At 42.1% G+C, this 20,221-nt stretch overlaps 1 protein-coding gene across 1 annotated transcript in view; it reads left to right on the forward strand.

The window, feature by feature from the left end:
• PTPRT (protein tyrosine phosphatase receptor type T) overlaps positions 1 to 20,221 on the forward strand; it is a 489,127-nt gene that overhangs the window by 236,244 nt on the left and 232,662 nt on the right. Inside the window, exon 7 of the mRNA XM_058814983.1 lies at positions 9,762 to 10,055. Coding sequence (XP_058670966.1) covers positions 9,762 to 10,055 — 294 coding nt within the window. The remainder of the gene's footprint in view (positions 1 to 9,761; positions 10,056 to 20,221) is intronic.

The following is a 20,221-nucleotide window of genomic DNA, read 5'->3' on the forward strand; positions in this document are numbered from 1 at the left end:
AAGGCTGGCACACTCTTCTTTGTAGGAGGTCATAGAGTCTGTAGGCTGGAACACAAGTCTGCATTCAGTCTCTGGCCCTGCAGCCATCCTTTAGTCATTATTTCCAGATACAAAATGTTTTATTCCTATTGTTTCATCAGGGTTTTTTGTAGATTAACTGTGGGCAGAGCCTGGAAGTGCCCTGAGTGGAGCCAGCTCTGGGTACAGGTTGTGTCTGAGAGGAAGGATCAGTGTCAGTGCCTGGGACATGGTTGGCACTGTGACTCACTGCCATGCACTCTCTCCTGTTTAACTCCAGTCTGGCTGGTTCCTCTGTTTTCTGACTGCTCCCCATCAGTCCTGCACAGCCCAGGGATGTAAAGGACAATGGGATTTTTACTGCTCTGCTTTGCCTCAGATGAAGTGAAGCATCCTGCCTCAGGCTTTTCCTGCAAACCTAGCAGGTTGCTATGGATTAAGCTCCTTAATCAATCCAGGCAAGCCATTCCATGCTGCTTCCTGGTGGTCAATACCTCCAATCACTTGCCATTTCAGCAGCTTAGAGACTAATGATCCTTCGCTCTGCACACAGGGATGTGCCAGAAAGCAGAAGTTGCTAAATATCCACTCTAGGCAGAACTATAAAATCCTTTTGCCTCTGTCCTTTCCCACCACCATCAGCTGGTAGCATAGCAACTGCTGAAGCTGCTTGAACTTGAGTTGACCTGAAATTACATGTTTCTCAGTTTACGTGTTTATTAACGCCTTTCTACTTTTTTTGGTGCTTGTTAAGATTACATTTTTTAGTCCCTGTGGGATATTAGAAGCTTGTTCATGCAGAAAGCAGAAATAGACTTAATGCCATGTGATGGATGAGCTCAGATGGACCCTGGGATTAGAAACATGAGCGAGAGCTGAAGGTGGCCCTGAGCAGTGACTGGTGGAGAGACCCTTGGTTCTGGTAGGATGTGCATGCAGATTTCCATTTAATTGTACAGAATTGGAGGAGCAGCATCTCATAGGCTGGTTGTTTATACTGTAGTGATGGAGAAGTGGCTGTTAAAGGCAGCAGAGTGAGCTGGAAATCAGCAGAGATTGTAGTGCCCTGGGATTTCTCACCTGGGAGGGAGAGAACTCAGACACAGGTTCATGAGTAACCTGCGGCTTGAAAGATTGTTGGTCCAGGTGCAGTTGCAGCAATTTCTAGTGGAGGAATCAGTGTTTTGACCAGAGTTTCTGCAAAGTTACTATACTTCATCTCTATTTTTAAAAGAGATGATGCTTCATTCTCATACCTTTGTAATTAATGTATTCAGATATGTTCATATATGGTAAAGATATGTTCAGATATGTTAAAGCCTAGCTTGTATTTCTTCATGGGTCATTTCCAGATTAATATAAAACCTTAGTCCACACTTAGATGATGTTGCTGTCATCAACTCCAAGAAATGAGGGAAGCAGCAAAAATTAAAAATTATTAATTGTTGTGTAAGGAAAATACATCAAAGATAAGTCTGGAGAACAGGATTTGGTTCAAGCATGCTGGACATGCTCCTTGTGGAGCAAAATGGAGCAGTCAGATGCTGCACAGAGAAAGTAATGGTCTCTTTATTTTTACTGGTATTTTGGTCAAATGAAACCTGAACCATTTTCTGTGTGTGACACAATCTCAGCAGATGGGACTAAGATGCTCCATTCTCAGAACAGTCTTAGTAAGAGAATGAAATCCTTTCCCCAGCAGGCACTTTGAGCACTGAATGATTAAATCAAAGAGTGATGCTGTCATCACTGTCACATGCTTTGGCTTCATGGAGAAAAGGAAAGTGAGTTGTGCTCACCTTTCCCAGAGAAAGGCATCATCATTTATCTTCATGGGATGGGTTTAGACTGCAGCACCTGAATTCTGCCCTGAGTGAGGGCTCTCAGAGAGGATTCAAGGGGCTTAGAGGTGCTCACTATTATCTCTTGGCTTTCCCCTGAACAGACTGATCCAGCACCTCTCTGTGTTTCACACTGAGGGCCATGAGCTGAGAAAATAAAGAGTAAGGAAGTAAAATGCATCTTACATCTATTTTAATACCACTCAAAAGATGGAGGGAGCAGGGAGCAATTAATTTTATATGTCTTGTAATATGCCTTAAGGTGAGCCTATTCTTTCCATTGATAATTAAGAGAACCTGAGATAATTAGTGCAGGCTGGAACATGGAGGAGCTACAATAGTGAAAGTCAAGCTGATTGTAATCAGCTCCTGGATGGCCAGAAGTCCTTGTGTTGGGCCTCTTGTGATCCATGGAAGATCCCTGTAAAGAGTGACATGCCACAACCAGCAAGCACAGCACTGCTCTTCTCCATGATGTGCTTTTGTAGCTGTTTTACAGTTGACAAACTCAGAAAATTACATGTGCTTTAAAACTGAGAGTGAAATGTGCATGATTCCAGCCCTGGGGATCCTGTCATTCCTGGAGGTTGTTTCCAGGGCAGCACTCCCATCCAAAGGCTGCCTGCTGGCCTCACCCTGCACAAGGCTTGGCAATGTTTTGCTGCAGAACTGGAGGTTCCTACACATCAACAGTGTGAGTCTATAGGCACATTTAAACTCTGTTACAGAGCAAATGTTGACTCAAAGAGAAGCATTCAGGTCTAATCTATGTGAGTCCTTGTAATGAGCTTTACAATTAGAGCACAGACTCTTCCACCTAATTCACTTAATTTACACTGGGAAATGAGATACTGTTCAACTAATCCGATGCTATTTTCTTTATTAGAGAATGAAAGCATCCTCTGAGGCTCTGGTGGGATTCAGGCTAAGCTTCTGAGGCACAAATAGTGTGAAATGCTAATGAATTAGCACGCTGCTGTAATTCCCACTCAGGATCTGGTGCCCCTCTCCTTTAGCCTCTCACACCATTGGAAGGGCTGGCAGGAGGCCCTGGGTCTCCACCAGCTCTTTGTGCACTCAGGGTGGCTCTGTAAGTGTTTGATAAGATGACCCTGATACTGATGAACCTTCTTCAAGCAGGGTTTGTTCCAGACTGCAGTACTTTCGGGTGCTTTCTTGATTTTTTTAAGATTTTCTAAGCCTTCTGATGTTTACATTCTTGTGATGAACTTTCTTACACATTTTCTGTAAATAACTCATTGTTTTGCATTTTTATGGAGGAGGAGAAATTTGATGGTCTGTTGGTTTGTCCAGTGTCACTGGAGAGGTGGCACTGTCACCTTTGGAAAACTATAAATGTTGGAGTCAGAAATAAACTTCCCTTTTTTACCTTGGAAAGAGCAGTGAGTCCATGTTGTGTTGTTTTACGTGCTATAGTGACATTCAGGAAAGGGTTAAGAGGTTTTCTCCTGCTTTGCAGCAGCTCCTGTAAAGGTTTTTGTGTTCTCTTTAATCCCTGACAGCCCAGTTGCTCAGTTTGGAGCAAATGTTCAAGTCACCAAGGGGCATTTCCTCTTCTTCTTGAGGGGACAATACAGAGGGAATGTTTTCTCTGTTGTCATCAGGCTGATGGATCAAGTTCTCCCTTCATATCTGTGTACTGCACCTGTGCTGTTGGGAGATGTTGAGGGAATAGCCTGTAGTTTTTGAGTTTGGGGTTTTGAGGAGATGATAGAAGACAAGCATCCTGCCAAATATTGAGTTTCTTGCTCCACTGGCTTTCTTTAGTGTCATTGATTGCTGTCCCCTGGGTTCTGCTCATCTTTTCATTGCTGTTGTGCTGATTCTCTGACCACTTTACTCAGTTATTTCACATTTTCTGGCTCATTTTTACTTTCTCCTTTGCTTTTTGTACGTTAAATGTGCGTTGAGTCCCCTGCAGACAGAAGCAGCAGCTCTTGAGGGAAAAGCAAAAGGGAAAAAAACCCACATTATTGTGGCAAATGAGTATTTTATATCACAGAGCACTAAAGTCACTTATGGCTGTGTTAGTAAGTCCTGTGTTGGGAAGAAACACCAGATGGAGAGCAGTGACCTGGAGTTTGCCACAGGATCCAAAGAACAGAGCTCCATCCCACGCTACTGGAATGCTCACAGGGGAGAAGGTGCAAAGGTGATGTTTGCCTGCTGGGAATGCTCTGGGTGGTTTGAGTACAAACCCAAACAGTAAATGCTTTGCACCTCTGAAATTTATAAACCTCTGAAACCATTGCCCCTTGGTCTATAGGCTGTAGAAATCCTAAATCTGTCTCTTCTCTCACTTTTCTGGATTTTGGCTTTACTTAAATATTCAGAATTGTTGATTTCAGAATTACTTCTGGGCACTTTTCCTGGGGCTCAGACTGACCACATCATTCCCTGGTGCAATTAATTCACCTGTCCAGGTGAATTAATGAATCATTTATTGCTGCTGCTGGCACACTCCTATAGCACTTGACATGTGCCACTGCTGTCAGCCTGTCACAGTGCTGAGAGACACATCTGAATTTCTCTCTTAGACACAATCTATTAGTGCAGTGTCAGCACAGTGAAATCTTCTCAGGCTAAGTATTGTAAAATCCATGTGCCTTCTTTCTTTTGTGTATTAAATGGAACTGGAAGTTTGGACCATCACTAGAAAACTAAATTTACCTGCTGCATTTATGAAGAGTGGAAAAAAGCAATGCCAGTATAAATATTGACACTCAGAGCTCTTAAGACTCATTGTTATTGTATGAAACTAGAAAAGGTGCCCGTGGATGCTGCTCAGACACTCTGGCTGTTGTGTAGAAAACTATATAGATGCCTTTTATTCTGTTTTCTGCTTAAAATAGTTTTGAGAAGCTTAAAAATTGGTTTCCTTGCCTTTCAGTCCCATCCTGATGATTTTGACAAGCACACTCCACAGCTGCTTGTTTAGGATGTGGTGAGAAAAGTTTTTATAATTCCCATGAGCAGGAGCATGATCAGGATCATGTTGGAAAACACAAATCCTGCTTGTCAGGGAAAGGTCTTTCAGCAGCAGCTCCCATCCTCACCTTTTCAACCCTCAAAGAATAAGAACCACTGTGTCTCTTCTGATCTTGTTTTTAGAGCCTGTTCTCTGTCCTGTGCATGTGAGAAAGCAAAACATGGAATTGCTGCACTTGCTGATACACCAGAGTTTTGTGACATTAAGAGCTCTTTTTGTCTAAAACAGCCACAGCCCATCCCATGCCAATGAGAGTTTATGGTCACCTTATCTGTACAGTTTATCAGATGGTGTTGTTATGAAAAAGGGAGAAATAAAAAAAAAAATCATATAAAATTCATAGTTTAGGATCTGTATCCAGCTGTTTTAAGATTGCATTTTCTGTAATGTCTTTCTTTATGGATTATTTCACAGGAGAAAGTGCTAACAGTTGTTGAGAATTTTTCTCTAGTTTTTCAGCCTTCCCAGTGGCATCTTAAGCATTCATGAAGCCAGCTATTCTTCCATCATGTAAAAATTGCTTAGAATTTGCCTTGCTTTGAAAGCCAAGTAGAGAAATATTCCAGCAGTAGAGTAGAAACACTCAGGGATATTTGCCAAAGAGTAAAATAGGGTTTTTTTCCACAAGAGTTGGAAAGTAGTGTGTTAATGGAACTACGAGTGTAAGAGTTGAGGAGGTGTCTGGGTGATGCTCTTTGTCACTGTAGAAGCCCAGAATGGTTTGGGTTGGAAGAGACCTTAAAATTCATCTCATTCCACACACTGCCATGGCAGGGACACCTTCCACTGTCCCAGGGTCCTGTCCAGCCTGGCCTTGGGCACTGCCAGGGATCCAGGGGCAGCCACAGCTGCTCTGGGCACCCTGTGCCAGAACCTGCTCACCCTCACGGCCAAAAATTTCTAATATCCGATATATCCCTGTCCTCTGTCAGTTTAAGGCCATCACCCCTTGTCCCGTCACTAGGGATGATGCAATTTTAGGTGGCCCTGCAAGGAACAGATTTGGACTTGATCCTTGTGGGGCTTGACATCCTCTGTGATTCTATTTGGTTTATTCTGGTCCTTCATGTTAATTTTCTCACACTCTTTGCATTAGTTGAATTCATGTCATTTTTAAGTTCTAACTGTTCAGCCTTCTGAGCTGCAGACAGGAGCTGTATTTTCTGTTCTAACAGGAGGAGAAAGGCACACCCCAATTCCCTTTGTGTCTGTACAACTGGACCTGGGTTTAGTTTCAATAAAATGTGCCCATGGTCAAAAAACTTCCCCCCCTTTTTTTTTTTTGAGCCTGAGCTGCAGTGGCTTTTGGGGTGGGCTTGTTTTTTGGTGTCCTTTTTTTGTGTGTTTTGTTTGTTCGGGGTTTTTTTTTTTTTTTTTTTTTTTTTTTTTTTTAAATGAGCACCCATAAACAAATTTTTCCATGTCACTCCCAAGTCTGGGGTTCAGTTGGGTATCCCAGGAGCAGCAATCCAGTTCCAGATGTGCTGGTTGTTGGTTTCCTCCTCTCTGTCTGGAGAGTGGCTGGAAGGCAGCACCGGGCCAGGCAAAGCTTGTGATATAAAACAGTGTTGGGATGAAATGGGGCTTAAAATATGGTTGTTCACAATTACATGTGTACAAGGCCAATCTGTCAGCATGTTTGTTTAATCAAGGTCAAACAGAGATTTTAATTAAAATAGTGAGCTCATAACATCAGGCTGGTCATCTGTAACTGGCAAGTGGGTTTTGAAACAGGAAGAAAAAAATGTTCTCGTTTATGTGCCAGTTTTGCTAAATAATGGGGAACTCGTTTAGATCACTTGCAGTAATTTGGCACAGTGTGATATTAAAAAAGTAAAAGCTTTTGCTCCAGTTGGTGCTAGTGGGAAATAATTATTTTCAGCGTGTGGGACTGATTCTTTAAAACCTACTGGAACAGCTGCTTATTTTAGTTCCTTAAATTCAGAAAGCAGGAGCAACAGTTTAAATTTCTACTTTTATTATGTTTTACAGCACCTGTTTTTTCAGTGGTAGAGAAAGGGGAAAAGAAATGGGGGAAAGAAGGGACACCACCATAATTTTTTTTCTTTTTTCTTGGTGGGGATGATTTGGATTGGGACAAAAGTAGGGAAGATGGGCGTGCTGGGTGACATCATAATTTAAATCAGTTTGGCAACAGTGGTTACTAAACTCGCTAGATGAGATCTTCATGTCTGCCTAGTAGGATAAACTGCTCTATTAATTAAGCTCAATCCCATAAATCTCTTCTAAGTTGCCATGAAATCCCAAAGTAACCTGTATCATGTTGCTATTGAAATCTGCAGCCCAGGAGAATGGAGTTTAATATTTCATTTGTCTTGTGTTCAGCTATGATGTGACTTGTAAGATGTAGCTTTTGCATTGGGAATAAAAAAGAACCAAATCTCTCTAATTGCCTTGCACCAAGAAACAAGTAATAAACTGCTTGTGATCTATATTCATTTGATTTTTAATGAAAATGTATCCACACATGTTTCTTGAAAACAATTTTCCTGGAGAAATAACTTTGTAAGTCAAAACATAATCAGCCTGGCATTTCATATCAGAAAAAGATTCTGGCAGGAGTTATGGAATAGTGCAGAATTAAAGCAGAAACAGCCATTCCACAGAAAACATATCTGGCATCACTGATTTTTGCTCATGTTGGATACCTGCTGTAATTACAATTCACATTGTTTTTTCTCCAGAGGTACAACACACAGCTCCTGCAGCCAGTCTCAAGGAGATGGAATGATTTCTTGTAAACAGTTAAAGGAAAGGAAATCAAGCATAATTTCAGTTGATCCTTTTGTACAACAGTTTCTTTCTCTTTACTGAGCGGATCTTAACCTGCAAGAATTATCCTGAGGGGAAAATCCAATCTTCCTCCCATCATGTGGTGCTCAAAGTCCTTTCTTCCATTTCTCCTTGGGTCCTGAATTCTTCCAGCTCTTTGAGGAATTACCTTTAGGGGAGAAGGGTTCAGAATGACTCCCACTGAACTCCAAATTTCTTGTGTTGTAACATTTATGTGTTTCTTTTTCAGAGACAGAGATCACAGGGTGGTTTGGGTTGGAAGAAACCTTAAAGCTCATCTCATTCCACCCCTGCCAGGGCAGGGACACCTTCCACCATCCCAGGCTGCTCCCAGCCCCAACCTGGCCTTGGGCACTGCCAGGGATCCAGGGGCAGCCACAGCCGCTCTGGGCACCCTGTGCCAGTGTTTTAAGTCCCTCTTGATAAAAATATTCTTTATCACCTGATTTTCACAAGAGAATAGAGTTTGTGTCCTCTGGGCTGAGGGCAGACCACATTAGAGTGTGGCAGAGGGAAGGCTGGGTGAGATTCAGGCAATTGCTCAGAATCTTGCAGAGTTCAGCTCAGGTTTTCAAAGCCACAAGGTGTATGCTATTCATGTGGTTTCCAGAATGAAAGTGTTATTTACACTTACAGAGAGGGGAAAAAGAATAATAAAAATCAGGCAGGCAGCCAGAGCTCTGTAGCTTTTTTTCTTTCTTTTTCTTGGTAGCTTCCATCAAAGGGAGCTGCTGAGATGTCTTTTATCAGCTTGCTTTGCTTTTTCTCACAGAGGTGGTACTCAGTAGCTGGTCCCTGCCTCCTTATACTGCTTCTCAAACACCCAGGCACTCTTCAGGTGTCATGCAGGCTTTCTTGAGTACCTTTGCCCAGGCAGTTGAGCAAACTTTGCAATCAAACACCACAGGAGGTGTTGATTCACTGTTGCCTTGGAGTTTTCTTTATTCTGAGCTACCAAGAGCCTCACTCAGAGCCAGATCCAACAGCGTCCTGGCTGCTGGGCATGGGAAGATCACTGGTGTTTAAATTTGCTAATGTTGTCTCAGCCAGCGCTTTGATTAGAAAATCAACGTCCTCTTGTTCTTCTCTATTTTTGGGGGATGAAGATCAGAAAATGAACATGTGATTTCAGTTTTCCTCTTGTTGCTAATTGTGTTAAGTTAAGCATTAGAATTTGGCTGAACCACAGCACCATGATCAGTGACTGGAATATTCTGCTGTGTCAGGGCACAGGGCAGAGGAAGGGCTGTGCTGGAACATTTTGATTCATGGTTTGCGCTAAGGGCACTCAGTTGTCTTTATTTAGGGTTTCTTTCCCTCACTCTCCAAGATGTTGAGTGATGTTATTCACATGCTTAAAAGAGGGAGCAAGTATAAACCTCATGTTTATAATGTTTATGAGGTTTATGAAGGCACTTTTAAACCAGAAAGCTGTTTTGCGGTTCCTGTATTTTCACAGGTGTTTCTTAATTGGTAACACAGCCACCAGTGCAAGGGGGCTGAAATTTAAGCGCAAAAAACTCCAAGCTTGTGGTATTTTGTGAGACCTCTGTCGTAGGGAGTAAATGATGAATCTGACTCCATGTTCTTAGAAGGCTAATTTATTATTTTATGATTTATATTAAATTAAAGAATACTATACTAAAGTATACTAAATAATAGAGAAAGGATACTTACAGAAGGCTAAAAGATAATAAAGAAAACTCGTGGCTCTCTCCTCGACAATCTGACAAAGCTTGACCATGACTGGTCATTAAGTCAAACCATTTCACAGCAGAAACCAGTGAAACAATAATCTGTTGGTAAACAATGTCCAAACACTTTCCAAAGCAGCAAAACACAGGAGAAGCAAATCAGATAATTACTGTTTTCTTTTTTCTCTGGGACTTCTCAGCTTCCCAGGAGAAAAATCCTGGGCAAAGGGATTTTTCAGAAAATACGACGATGACACAAGCCCAATTCTTTCCAGTAACAGATTAAATTCTTATGAAATATTTGGTAAATGAGAGGTTACAAGAGGTTGTTGGGATGGGAATTTGGACATTTTCTGACTCCTTGTGGTTTGTATCTGTCCCCAGAGCCTCCCACCCCGATTGCGCCCCCGGAGCTGCTGGCCGTGGGGGCCACGTACCTGTGGATCAAACCCAACGCCAACTCCATCATCGGGGACGGGCCCATCATCCTCAAGGAGGTGGAGTACAGGACCACCACGGGCAACTGGGCAGAGACACACATTGTGGACTCCCCCAACTACAAGCTGTGGCACCTGGACCCCGACGTGGAGTACGAGATCCGCGTGCTGCTGACGCGCCCCGGGGAAGGGGGCACGGGACCACCCGGGCCCCCCCTGACCACCAGGACCAAGTGTGCAGGTGAGGGCTCTGCTGCTGACACTCCCTAACAATGTCTGTCAATGCAGGGTGTAATTAGCCTCTTCTTGTTGGAGACATGGGGAGGAACGCCCGTGGTTGTGCACATAGGGGAAATGACGGTGCAATGGCTGAACCTGCCATTGGTGACACTGCAAATGGCAAATTGTTGACACTGCAAGTTCATCAATGTAGGCATATAAAGAGTATTTACAGAGGATGCAGAAAGGGTGTTGCCATCTTGCTGTGGAAAAGAGGTTTGAGGAAAATGTGCACTATGTCATGGTAGGAATTCCCAAGTGCGGTCTCTGAATTGGAGGAAGAGCTGTTGTAAAAAGTCTTTTGAAAATAGGAAAACATATGAGTGAACTGTGGGTTCCAAGATGCAGAAGGCTGAACCATTGCTTTAAAGGAGTATTTTCAGAGGATGCAGAAAGGGTGTTGCCATCTTACTGTGGAAAGGAGGTTTGAGGAAAATGTGCTCTATGTTGTGGTAAGGAATTCCTGAGCATGTTCTCTGATTAGAAGGAAGAGCTGTTGTAAAAAGCCTTTTGAAAATAGGAAAACATATGAGTGAATTGTGGACTACAAGATGCAGAAGCATGAACCAATGCTTTTTTCTTCTATACTATATTATTACTATATTCTTAAGAAACCCATAACCCCTTCCAGCCTGTCTGATAGAGCTTTGACCTCATTGCTCAACCAACCAAAACACCACCACACTTTGGTAAACAAATCTCCATAACATGTTCCACAACATGTTGTGCCTGGCAACAGGTGCAGCAAGTGGAGATAAGAATAGTTGAAATTCTTTCTCTGAGCTTTCTCACAGCCTTCCCCATGGAAAATGCCTGTGTGTGGTCTCTGTGGCCAGAGAGCTCTGCCACACAGCCCTGGTGCAGGTGCTTCAGCAGGGTTCTGAGCTGATACTGGGAATTTGGATACATCCTGCAATGTTTTGTTTTGTTCCACAGCATCCTGCAATGTTTTGTTTTGTTCCACAGGCAGGTGTTTAAGAACTTTTGGTTTTATGCTTGTGGTTTATCTGACAAATTCTTGCCACAGAGTGAGGCTGCTTTCTGTTGAAATAGGCAAAGAACTTTGTTTTCCCACCAGTTCTGCAGTAAGGAAATTGTTCTTAAGACCAGGCTGTGATAACATTTTCATCTCTAAGTAGAGAACAAAATTTATGTTGTTCTTGGATGGTGGATCTGTAGTGAATATTAACAAATTGATGCTGATATCAGTTTTAGTGCCTTGTGGTGAAGGAGGAAATTTTTTAAATAATAATTTTAGTTATTATCATTTATTTAATTTAATAATTTATAAATAAATTAATTTAATTGCAATAGTAATTTTTATAAAAACATTTTTGTGTTCCATTTCCACCCTTATTTCTGGCAAAGGACTGTGTTCAAACACTTGCAGCTCCCTTCTTTTCTCGTTCACATTGGATCAGTGCTGATCCAGGGGCAGAAGTAGTCCATCTTTCTTTCTAAGCCATATTGGACTTCCTGTGAAAAACTGACGGATGATGTTGCTCATGTTTCAGATATATTGGCTATTCATCCTGTTGTCATACATTAATCATTAGCCATTAAGGGAAATCAAGACCTGTGCCTGGCAAGGGGATGAGCAAAGCACTTTCCTGCCTCAAAGGTTTTTTTTCCACCACACAACTTCAATTTCTTGCATTTTTGTAGTTTTTGCAAGGTCCTTACTGTGGTGTGAACGAAGAACAGGGATTAAAAGGCTTCTCTCCTTTTCCTGCAAACCCTCCTTCCCTCCCCACAAATTAGTCATTTACAACATGTGGATTTAAGAAATGAAAACCTTTTAAGAACATTCTGTTTCCTGTTACTCTTTCTGATCAAACAGCAAATCTGAAGTGGGAAGAAGGCATCCAGAACACCCAAAACCATCCTAGGATGGGATTGAGCAGTGCAATGTTTGTGGCAGGAACATTTCCAGCAAAATCCCCTTTTTCTACAAGAGAGGAAGCCTGGCAGGCTGGCTGTGTTTTGGGGGCCACATTTATTGTGAGGATTGTAAATTAGTGAATGTTTAGTGCCCCTTTGAGAATGTTTGGATAAAAATAAATAAATCTGAGCACGAGGCCATGTCATGGAGGTGTTGGCTTGGTTCAGCACCTGTCCTTTGATGGAACACAGATGTTAAAGACTTTGCAGCAGTTGTGTGGAAAGCTTCAGGTACGTGGATGATGTCCTGGCCTGTTTGGGAAGCTGGCACATGTTCTGCTGCTCACCTTCTGGCTTTCTTCTCCTTTCCTAGTCTGGTCAAATTCTCTGACCTCACCAGAAGTCACTGTAGGCCTGGCCTGGGACTGCATTTGCAGATGGAAATGTGTTGTGCTCAGATTTCCTCTGGAGCTGATGTCTTGTCACTTTGCAGTCACACTCTCTGCAGCAGCCAAACTTGCAAACCTCTCTTCCTTACCTGTAAAAAAGTCTGAGTTTGGCTTAATTGAGGAGTTAAGATTAAAAAAAAAAAGAGTTGGCTTTGTGCTCAATATTGTCTTGTCCTGTGTCCCAGATTGCTGAGTTTCCTTCCCAGTTCAGGTATTGACTGACTCTGAGAAGGATGGCGTGGATAATTTGTTCAAATTGGCAAAGCTGAGGCACTTTCTGTTTTCCATCCTATTTTACTAATGAAAATCTAACTGGAGAAGGTCATTCTGTTAATGTTAGCTGTCATACAGGCCTTGTTGAGATTGATGGTGATGGCATTTATGTTTTGTTTAGGGCACTGGGTAGGAGAAATTGTAATGATCTTGGTCTAAGCGTGGGCCAGGAGGAAGGGAGAAACTTAATAGCTTAAGATGTACAATTTCACCAAATGCCAACTGAAATGATAGACAAGAAAATGCAACTCATTATTCCAATTTCCATGCGTCGTGGAACTCCTTCAAAACACCATTTTGAGGGTAATTACACAAAACTTTCACGGTGAAGATTTTCAAAAATGTGCTGAACTGAGAAAACAGCTCTGCTGCCTTGATTTTCCTGAGAGTACCTCATGAATGACATCAGGGAAAATTGAGGGGTTTTAAAATAGTTGGGGGATGAGTGATGCTGCTTTTTCTAATGTGAAGTTTTTTGGTTGCGTTGTTGTTTGTCTTCACTTTTTCCTGAGCAAGAGGGAAATACCAAACTCCTACACATTTGTATGCAACCAGCAGGTGATTGGAGCAGCCCAGTTTTAATGCACTGTCTGGTGTTGTGCTGTCTTTATTAAGGCCACAAATAAAGGTAACAAAACTGATTGCACAAGTAAGAGTAGAGAATATCACCTGTACTGGAGTAGCATTTACTTATTTAAATCTCTAGAAATCAGTGTAACAATAAACAGAAGGTGGCTGCAACCTTCTAAGAGAGGGAAGTCAATATCCCTTGGACTGAATACTCTGCCCAGGCTCTTTTCACATAGAGACTGTATTTTTATAATTTTTTTTTTGTTCTGGGGAGGCTGAGTAACTGCTGGCCTTCAATTCAAGCACAAGCTGCCATGAGATTCTTATTTAGAGATGAATATGAGAAAGATTTTGGAAGGACCAGGCTTCTCTTCCACTTCAGGCAACAGAAGTTCATTTACAAAGTTGCCCTTGTGTTGTTTCTTGACTGTCAGCTTTGCATCAGAGCAAAAGCATGGCCAGGATGGTCCAGCATGAGCTCAAACATCAGGACAACTCTTACAAAATCATTAATAAGTTTCTGATTTTGATCGCACTGAATGGAGGGTGTCTATATGGACAGTTTTGAAAGTTTTTTTTTTTGTAGATTAGATAAAACCAATAAGGTAATTATGGAAGGTCCTACTCTAAATGAGCATAAAGATGTTTAATAAAACTGGATAATATCTAAATTTCTCTTAGCAGTGTGTGCCCAGGCATGTTACCCCACTGGTATTGCTTTTGGTATTCTACAGGACAGCATTAATTAATATTTGTCAGCAGACTTAATTAATATTCGATCTATAGAAAATGATACGGAAATCCCAGCTTAGCTCCTTCAAAGGAAAGCCAACTGCCAGAAAATATGGCAAACCCTGCACAAATGATTTGTTCTTTTGTTTTTTTGCGGGTTTTGTGTTTTGGATTTGAGTTTGTTTTTCCATGGACTGTTCTGGGTTGTGACTTAGGACAAGAAAAGTTGAAATGACCTTGAGGCATAACCCAGTAAAGTGTCAGTCAGAGGGAAGAGTTGTCAGCAGGGAATGGGGAAAAGAAAGAGATTGGCTAAGGTTAACACCAGACATGGAGTTGAAGGTTGGTTAAAGCAAAGACAGATATAAAACATGAGTGTTTATCCCCAAAATAATCAGTTGAGGAGATAACAGGATTAGAATAAAGTGTTTGAACACAGTTCCCAATAGTGCCTTGTATTCAGCACTGGTTCTCTAAGTGTGGGGTCTTTTTAGCCATGCTCTGTAGATAAACATAGCTTTTAAAATCCTTGTTCCTTGGCCTTTGTTCACAAGTGTGTGCTTTGGGAAGCTTGAGGCTTATTTTCTTCCCTGTGCTTATTGACTATTCCTTGCTTTTTTTTTTTTTTTTTTCCTTCCTTTATTCAGTTTCCACAGAAAGGGAGAATAGGGCAAAAGTTTTTTCGCTCTGGTGGATGGAAAAAAGGGGAAAGTTTGCCTTTGAGGTCATTATCCTGCAGGGAATCTCATCTGAAAACTGTTTGCTTCTAGTGGGGCAAACTCACATGAAAAACAAGGCCAAAGAGTAATATTTAAATGAATATTAAAAAGGGGACAGAGTAAATACTTTCTTTATGATCAATACTTACTCCTGGCTAAAATACTGTCTGGAAAAGCTGCCTTGAACATTGATTTCATTATAACTTTATCTGATCTTCATTAGCTGTTGAGATTAAAGGAAAGGAGCCCCAGGGGGACTTTGTCTCTCTCTAAAACTGTCTGGAAAGAGATTGTGGCCAGGTGGGGATCAGGCTCTGCTCCCAGGGAACAAGTGGCAGGAGGAGAGGAAACAGCCTCAAGGGTGTGTTAGGGAAGGTTTTAATTGGATGTTAGGAAAAATTTCCTTACTGGAAGGGTTGTCAGGCATTGGAACAGGGCAGGGCAGTTCTTCATCCCCAGAAGGTGTGTGGATTTGAACATGGTGGTGCTGGGTTATGGCTGGGCTCTGACCTAAGGGAGCTTTCCCAACCTCAGTGATTATGATTCTCTGCCTTCTTGGATGGTGACAACAGGTGACTTTGGGTTAATGGCTGGATTCTGATCTTAGAGTGCTTTTCCAGCCTTGGTGAGTTTATAATTCTTTGCATTTTGGCAGAGACTCAAATGTTGTTGGAATTTTGGATGATGACAGGTTATAAAATGGTTTGTAAAATGGGGGCACAAGTTTTACAACCTTGTGGCTGGGAAGAAGGAAACTGTTCAGTCTGATAGGAGAATTGTTTGGGAAGGAATGGGAGGGGAGAAAAAGTCCTGAGAAACCCCAACATCTCCCACCAGAAAACACATGGCAATGGCTCCTTGAGGCTTGTGTTCATAGGAACTTTGTCCTCATGTAAAATTCCCATGGCTCACAGGCAGCCCCTCCCTCCAGATAAGCTGCTGGAGGCTCCCTTAATCACCACAGGGTGATTTAGCTCCTGCACAAAGAGCAGTTGTCAAGATCAATACTCAATTTTTGGTGTAGGCCTAGGGAAATGAAAGTTAGTCTTAAATGATGGGGCTGAATTCGATACTCCCCTTAAAAATGGCCCAGATACAGTGGCTGATACAAATGTAAATGATCTGAATATTCTGAGTTTGAAGTGGTGCTGCCAAGAAGCTGGAAAACTTTTTTCTCTGGTGGTTGTTAACAGGTGATTTGTTGCCTTGAAATCTAGTAAAGTTTACCAGTAGTAAGCAAATTTTGCCGTTTTTTTGTTGGTTTAAGAGAATCATTCAAAATTTATAGAAATATTTGTTTTTTGATCTATTACAGGTGTTAGAAAAAAGAAAGTATTTGCACACTGTTATGAAATGCATTAACTGAACAACCACAAGAATGTGCGCTGAGTATGAGTTCAAAACCATTTATTTCTGTTTTAATTTTAAGGTGATATCTCCTATTAAATGGGAAACTTCCACATGTTAATGTGGAAAAATATGATTCAAGGTTGCTACACTGCTGCCTTCATTTTTTTTTCTTAAGCTTATAATAAAATTAAAACTCAGATCTTTAAATCAAAGCACTGCACAAAAAGCATATCAAGTGATTTGAAAGAGTGTTCTGTACGACTGATTTTTTGGTATTATCAAAATCACTGATTCACAGACTTATTTAACTTCGAGCAGCTCTAAGCCTTGTACTGAAAGACACATTCATTTCCCCTATTAATATTAAATTTTAATTCTTGGCTTCAGTTTCCTGTAACTTTAAATGGAGAGGGTGGGGGGGAATAGAGGCTTTTTTAGCAAGTGAGCAAAAAAGTTATGACTTTTTTCTTGCTGTTTTTAGCCATGTGGTTGCCCTGGAAAGCCACCTTTTAGAGAATAGGGGATAGATTGGATCTGTGAATTATTTCCTGGAAAAGAATTGAAAGAAGGAGCAGCTCTGTTGGCTGAGATATAACAAGAGTGACAACCTGTATGGGAGAGGAAGGACCTGGGAGGAGAAGGAGTGGGGAAAGGGGAGCAGAGTGCTTTGGAGCATTTGGAGTGGCTGAGGGAATGCAGGACTCCTGACAGGCAGGCTGATGGAGCTGACAGGATCCTTGGTTGTTGGGGTACCAGGTGCTGATTCCCCAATCTCTGAGCCTCAGGCTGGGCCCTCCCCTGTCAGGGGAGACCCTCCTGGGGTGGTTCTGCGTCAGGAAAGAGAGATGCGCTGGATCTTTCTGGTCTTCAGGTTCTTGTTTATTGTTATCTTATCTCAGGTTTTGCATGCTGTCCACACCAGGCTCAGCACGCTGGAAAAGCACCACAAAAATGGCAACAATCTCTTGTTCCAAGGTCTGTTAAAGCTAAACTATCCAATTAAGAACTGACACCTGGATTATTTCTCTTTTAACCCAATAACTGATCCCAAAGAGCTGCAATGGGGGCTTTCCTGCCCGATTACAAAATGCCACCAAACCCATGAAGAAGGAGGAAGAAGCAGCATGAAGAAGCAGCCCAGGATGACACCCTGTGCCCTCCACCTTGCTTCCATCCACAACACACTAAAAATCCCAAAACCTCAATTTCTCACCAAGTGATGCACCTACACTGCTCTCTATAATCTATTTCACACTTTAGTGGATTCCAGTCTCTTCTGGAGTTTAGGAAACTTTCTCCATGAAAGTCAGAGCACCCCAGAGCAGACAGAGAAATATTCCCTATGCCCTGGGTTTGCACACTTGGTCTGGAGTGAGGCTGTGATCCATCCAGAGCTCAGGCTCTAAATTCCTCATGTGGGAAAGCAGCAGCATGCAGAGGCAAGGCTGGGATTTACTGCTGGAGCACATCAGTGTGCCATAAATCTGATATTTGTTTCCAGCACTGACCAATCCCCAAACACTCCTGAGTCTCCCAAAGCCTGCCCCCCATTGCCTTTAACCATGGGACATATGGTGAGGAATTTTCTTTATCCTGATCCTTGCAGAAGATCAGCTTTTTGTCCTGGGGCCTGGGGATTGATTGCCCTTATCTTAGTCTGCATAAATACAGTTCTGAATATAAATCCAGCCACAATAGTGCTTTGGTCTGGATATTTTTTTTTTTTTTCCGGAGGGATTTTGCTCACGATGGATTTAAATTCTAGGGATTTACTTTTTTTATCTGCAATGGCAGTTTGTTATCCAGAAATATTTTATTTTTATTTTTTTTTAGGAGGAAGTCTAGTTATTCATTTCCACATCACACTGTTTCTGTCTGGTGCTGTTGCTGTTTAATTTAATATTTTTCCAGAATGTGGTTTGTATTTAATATTATTTTTAGAGTGGGCAGGCTGGTCAGGAGGATGACAACTTCCAGAAAGACATAAGGCTCTTATGCCAAGAACTGTTCTCACTAATGGTGGGATTTCACAACTTCTCCCAAAAGCAGGGAACCTTCCCAGCTCTTGCTTTCACACCAGCTGAATTTAGGACACTGTTCTTTTTGATGTTTCTTGTCTCCTGAGTTCTGTCCAGGCTTCCTCCCAAACAGCTATTCTTAATCCGAAGAGGCAAAAATAGAAAAGGAGAGGGAAGAAAACAAAACAAAAAGCCCTAAAACAAAACTCCATTCTGTTTTGTTGGACTCAGAAAAATCCTCAAGCACAGCTTGACTTTGTGGTGAGGCAGTGAATATCTGCTCTTCCAAGGGAAAAGTGGGATGAATCAAATTTGGAGGGAGTACAAACCACCTGGATTTTTGCTGCAGTTTTTCAAAGGTGTATTTCTGCAGTTTGAGGTGCTTGAGAGTGTCCAGGGAACATCCTGATGAAGGCAGGAATGATGAATCTGACTCCATGTTCTCAGAAGGCTCATTTATTACTTTATGATACCATATTATATTAAAGAATACTATACTATACTAAAGAATACAGAAAGGATACTTACAGAATGCTAAAAAGGTAATAATGAAAACTGGTGACTCTCTCCAGAGCCCTGACACAGCTTGGCCCTGACTGGCCAAAGAGTGAAAACAACTCCCAGCAGAATGCAATGGAACAATCACCTGTGGGTAAACAATGTCCAAACACATTGCACATGTGAGCACAACACAGGAGAAACAAATGAGATCAGAATTGTTTTCCTTTTCTCTGAGGCCTTTCAGCTTCGCAGGAGGAAAATCCGGGGTGAAGGGATTTTTCAGAGAATGTGACTGCCACAGGCCCATGGATGATTGCAGATACTCAGAACTGGAGTCCAGACACAAGTGGTGCCCAGAGACACCGAACCAAAATTTCCTGAGCTGCTGTGTTACCCTGGCATAAGCAGGGAGCCGGGTTCTTTGTGCACAACACAATGGTGGTTGAGTTTACTTGTGTGCTTTTGGGTAATTGTGTGATTCCTCTTTTCAGCTCGCTTAACAAAATTCTGCAGGGAGGGAAGCAACATAAGCAGATATTTGATGTGTTAATAACTTTTTCCCTGCTTGCTTGTGCAGATTCATTTCAGCATTCTCAGTTCAAGGGTTTCTCCAGTGTGGGCCTAAAAATGTGACTCCTTGGCTCGTGCAAACCTGGCACTGCTGTGCCCAAGTCAGCATTTTATACCCACTGAAAATCTGCCCCACCACTTGCAAAAACAGGCCAAGCATTTTTCCTCAATTGTCACTCAGTCCCCTGCTAGAAGCAATTTTATTTAAATTGCATGGTGTCTTTTAGTCTTCAGTTAAGAGGCATCTTTCATCAAATCTCATCCCTTATTACCATGTTATTACTGCCTCTGTTGGCTCGCTGAGGGTGCGTGAGATGATCGCTTCCAGCTGTGGCTTTATCCCAGCGTGAAAAGCCCAGCCAGGGGGAGGGAGCTGGGCAGGGAGGATGCTGTGGATGTGCTCCCATTGAGCTGGGGCTCAGGAGGACCAGAGGGAGGTGCCTTTGCTTCCTCTGTGCCATAACTCATCCTGGGAATCAATGGCAGCCCTGTCCTTGCAAAGCATCCATTCAGGATTTGCATAGTCATGATCCCATCTTTGTCCTTTGGGACAAGCGTTGCTTCCTGCTTGTGTTTCTCTGTTGTTGCTTTTCCAAAGGCAGCTGAAACATAAATGATTTTCATTTTCAAACGTGGTTTTAATACACACAAGTATTGAAAAGCACTCAAATAATAAGAGATGCTGAGACTCTATATGCTAGAAGTGGCCAATTTTAAATGTTTCAAAGAATAAAATGCACATTAATTGGCTTTCATGGATGCTTTAACATAGAGTACAAAAGCCAGGCAGAGGCAAAATGGAAGAGAGCACTACATTTTTACCATGCTAAGGCTTTTAACCCTGAGGCATTTGCAAGACATTTAGGAACAGAGCTCTTCCTCGCATGTTTAGCTGTTTTACATTTTGTCATAAATATTTTACCCTTTTATTTTTCCCCAGTGGACTCTGAAATGTTGAGATGAACATGACTTCTCGTTTAACACTTGGTAGTTCATCCAGATGAGCAGGGCTTTTGCACAGCTGGGGGACAAAAGGAAAAGGCAGCTTGGTGTCTTAAATCGTGC

Source organism: Ammospiza caudacuta, chromosome 15 (genome assembly GCF_027887145.1).
Source record: "Ammospiza caudacuta isolate bAmmCau1 chromosome 15, bAmmCau1.pri, whole genome shotgun sequence".
In the NCBI taxonomy this organism is placed as follows: domain Eukaryota; kingdom Metazoa; phylum Chordata; class Aves; order Passeriformes; family Passerellidae; genus Ammospiza; species Ammospiza caudacuta.